Source organism: Protobothrops mucrosquamatus, unplaced genomic scaffold (genome assembly GCF_001527695.2).
Source record: "Protobothrops mucrosquamatus isolate PMUCROS unplaced genomic scaffold, P.Mucros_1.0 scaffold23028, whole genome shotgun sequence".
Taxonomy (NCBI): Eukaryota; Metazoa; Chordata; class Lepidosauria; order Squamata; family Viperidae; genus Protobothrops; species Protobothrops mucrosquamatus.
In genome coordinates, this window is record NW_015408782.1 from 1 (window position 1) to 2179 (window position 2179).

The 2179-nt window shown below is 38.5% G+C and overlaps 1 protein-coding gene across 1 annotated transcript; it reads left to right on the forward strand.

Annotated features, from left to right (window-relative positions):
* Positions 1-4: 4 nt before the first annotated feature.
* Positions 5-1684, forward strand: LOC107302023 (poly [ADP-ribose] polymerase 1-like; the record flags this gene model as incomplete). The annotated part of the gene is made up of 4 exons (XM_015831158.1): positions 5-77; positions 460-575; positions 939-1153; positions 1588-1684. Coding segments are annotated over 4 exons (501 nt in total), but the record flags the coding sequence as incomplete, so codon positions are not given.
* Between the last annotated feature and the right edge of the window lie 495 nt (positions 1685-2179).

Here is a 2179-nt window from a genome sequence, read left to right on the forward strand (position 1 = left end):
GGATGGCTTCTCAGAACTGCGTTGGGAAGACCAGGAAAAAATTAAAAAACACATAGAAAGTGGAGGAGCTGCAGCAGGTAAGCTGCTCACTGGTGATAAAAAGAGAAACAGTTGTTAGGTGAACCACTAACTTGAGCGGGTTTAGAAGTCTGTCATTTCTATGTTGAGAGCAGACTTTATTAATGGAGAAATGTTAGAAGGTCTTCAAAATGTAATTGCTTAAGAAATTATTTGGAAGTAATTCATTGAATTACTATTGTTGTCGCCCTCTGGGATCATTCTTGCATGTTCTAGAAAACATTCATTGCAACCAAGCATTTCTCTTTCGTAGACTGGTCTCAGAAAGTCTTAATATTTATTACTGAGCAAAACTAACTGATTTATGTATCTTATTTCTGTTGTCCCAGGGGATTAATTAAAGCAGAACCTAAAAATTATTCCTTTTTTCTTTTTTTTTAGGCAAAGGTGGCCAAGAGGGAGGCGGCAAACGTGAAAAAAGTTTAAATGATTTTGCAGCAGAATATGCAAAGTCCAATAGAAGTACTTGCAAAGATTGTGAACGAAAGATAGAAAAGGTAAACATATGTACAGCTCTCTGTGTGTAAAGATGTAGACATTCACACAAAGATACACAAACACTGTTTTTAATGGCAGAAATGTTTTCTACAGCAGGGGTCCCATCCCCAGACCATGGCCCACTACAGTGCTGTGAGCTGTTCAAAATCAGGGCAGTCAATGGGGACTCATTCCACTTTTATTTCAGAAACAAAGTTCTTATTAATGTGTCTTTTGGAAACACTAACTTTCAGAAACAGCGAAGAAAACCCAAAATGCATTATTCTGAATTGAAATATTAAAGTCCTGGCTTATAACCTTGGCAGGCAATTGCCTAGTTTTGTTTGTGAGTTTGTTTCTAATTTTTCTTTCTCTCTACCCAGGGTCAGATCAGAATCTCAAAGAAAATGGTGCTTGCTGAAAAGCCACAGCTGGGGATGATAGACAATTGGTACCATCTTGACTGTTTCAGTAGCCGCAGAACAAATCTGGGTTTTCTTCCTACTTTTAATGCCTCTCAGATCCAGGGCTTTGAGCTCCTGAAGGCAGAAGACAAAGAAATTCTAAAGAAGCAGCTACCATCTGTCAAGAATGAAGGGTATGTAGAAGATGCCAAAAAAGGTGCATGCCATGCTGTTGAGCCCTGATTTTGATCATTTTATGACAGATTCTTCTAAAACACCAGTTTGCTGCAGTTCATTGGTACCAGTCAACCTTTCTATGTGATCTCTATTCTTTAATGAAATGCTAATACTTGTATTGAACATAAGCTGAGAGCCAATGTAGTGTAGGTTCTGGTTCAGAATTGGGAAAAGCAAGAAGCGAGAAGAAGGGATACATCATCCTAAGCTTCTAAAAGAAAGGTAGGTGTCTCTGTGTGTATGCATATTTGTGTGTGTGTGTACACACACTATATAAACTCACTGTATACTGTACACTGTACACTGAATTAATCTTATATATGTTAAAAGGAATTGGAGAAATAACTTTAAATAACTCTCCTTAGCACACTGTATGTATTATTTTTTTCAGAAAGCGAAAGGGAGATGAGGTGGATGCAAATGTGATCTCAAAAAAGAGACCCAAGAAAGAGAAAGAAAAATTATTGAAACAAGAAAAGCTGTTAAAGGTTTGTTTTGCTATGACTAAGTTTCATTTAAAGTATCTTTTGATGAGGAGGTAGAATACCCTAAGAGTAATTTGGCTTCTTGATGGAGACTGCTATCTTTTGCATTGTCACTGATCTGAATATGGTTTAACCCTGAAGGATGCTTGAAGTAAGTGGAATGTGATACTGAAGGAGCTGACAGTGTTGCCAACTTTTATTTAGAACTAGTCTCATATTTTGGTAACTTGGCTTAACTGCAAGTCAAGTCTGAGAAGATGCTAGCCTGAAATATCCTTCTGGTTATTCTAAGTATCTAGGAGTACCGTATTTATCGGCGTATAACACGCACTTTTTCCCCCTGAAAATAGGGGGCAAATGATGTGTGCGTGTTATACGCCGATATACGGCCAGCCCGGGTAAATTCGGCCATATTCTTCAATACGGGCCGGCCCCAGCAGTTCCCCTCTCCTCTTTGTGTGTGTGTGTGTGTTTGTCTCTCTCTCTCTCAATTCTCCC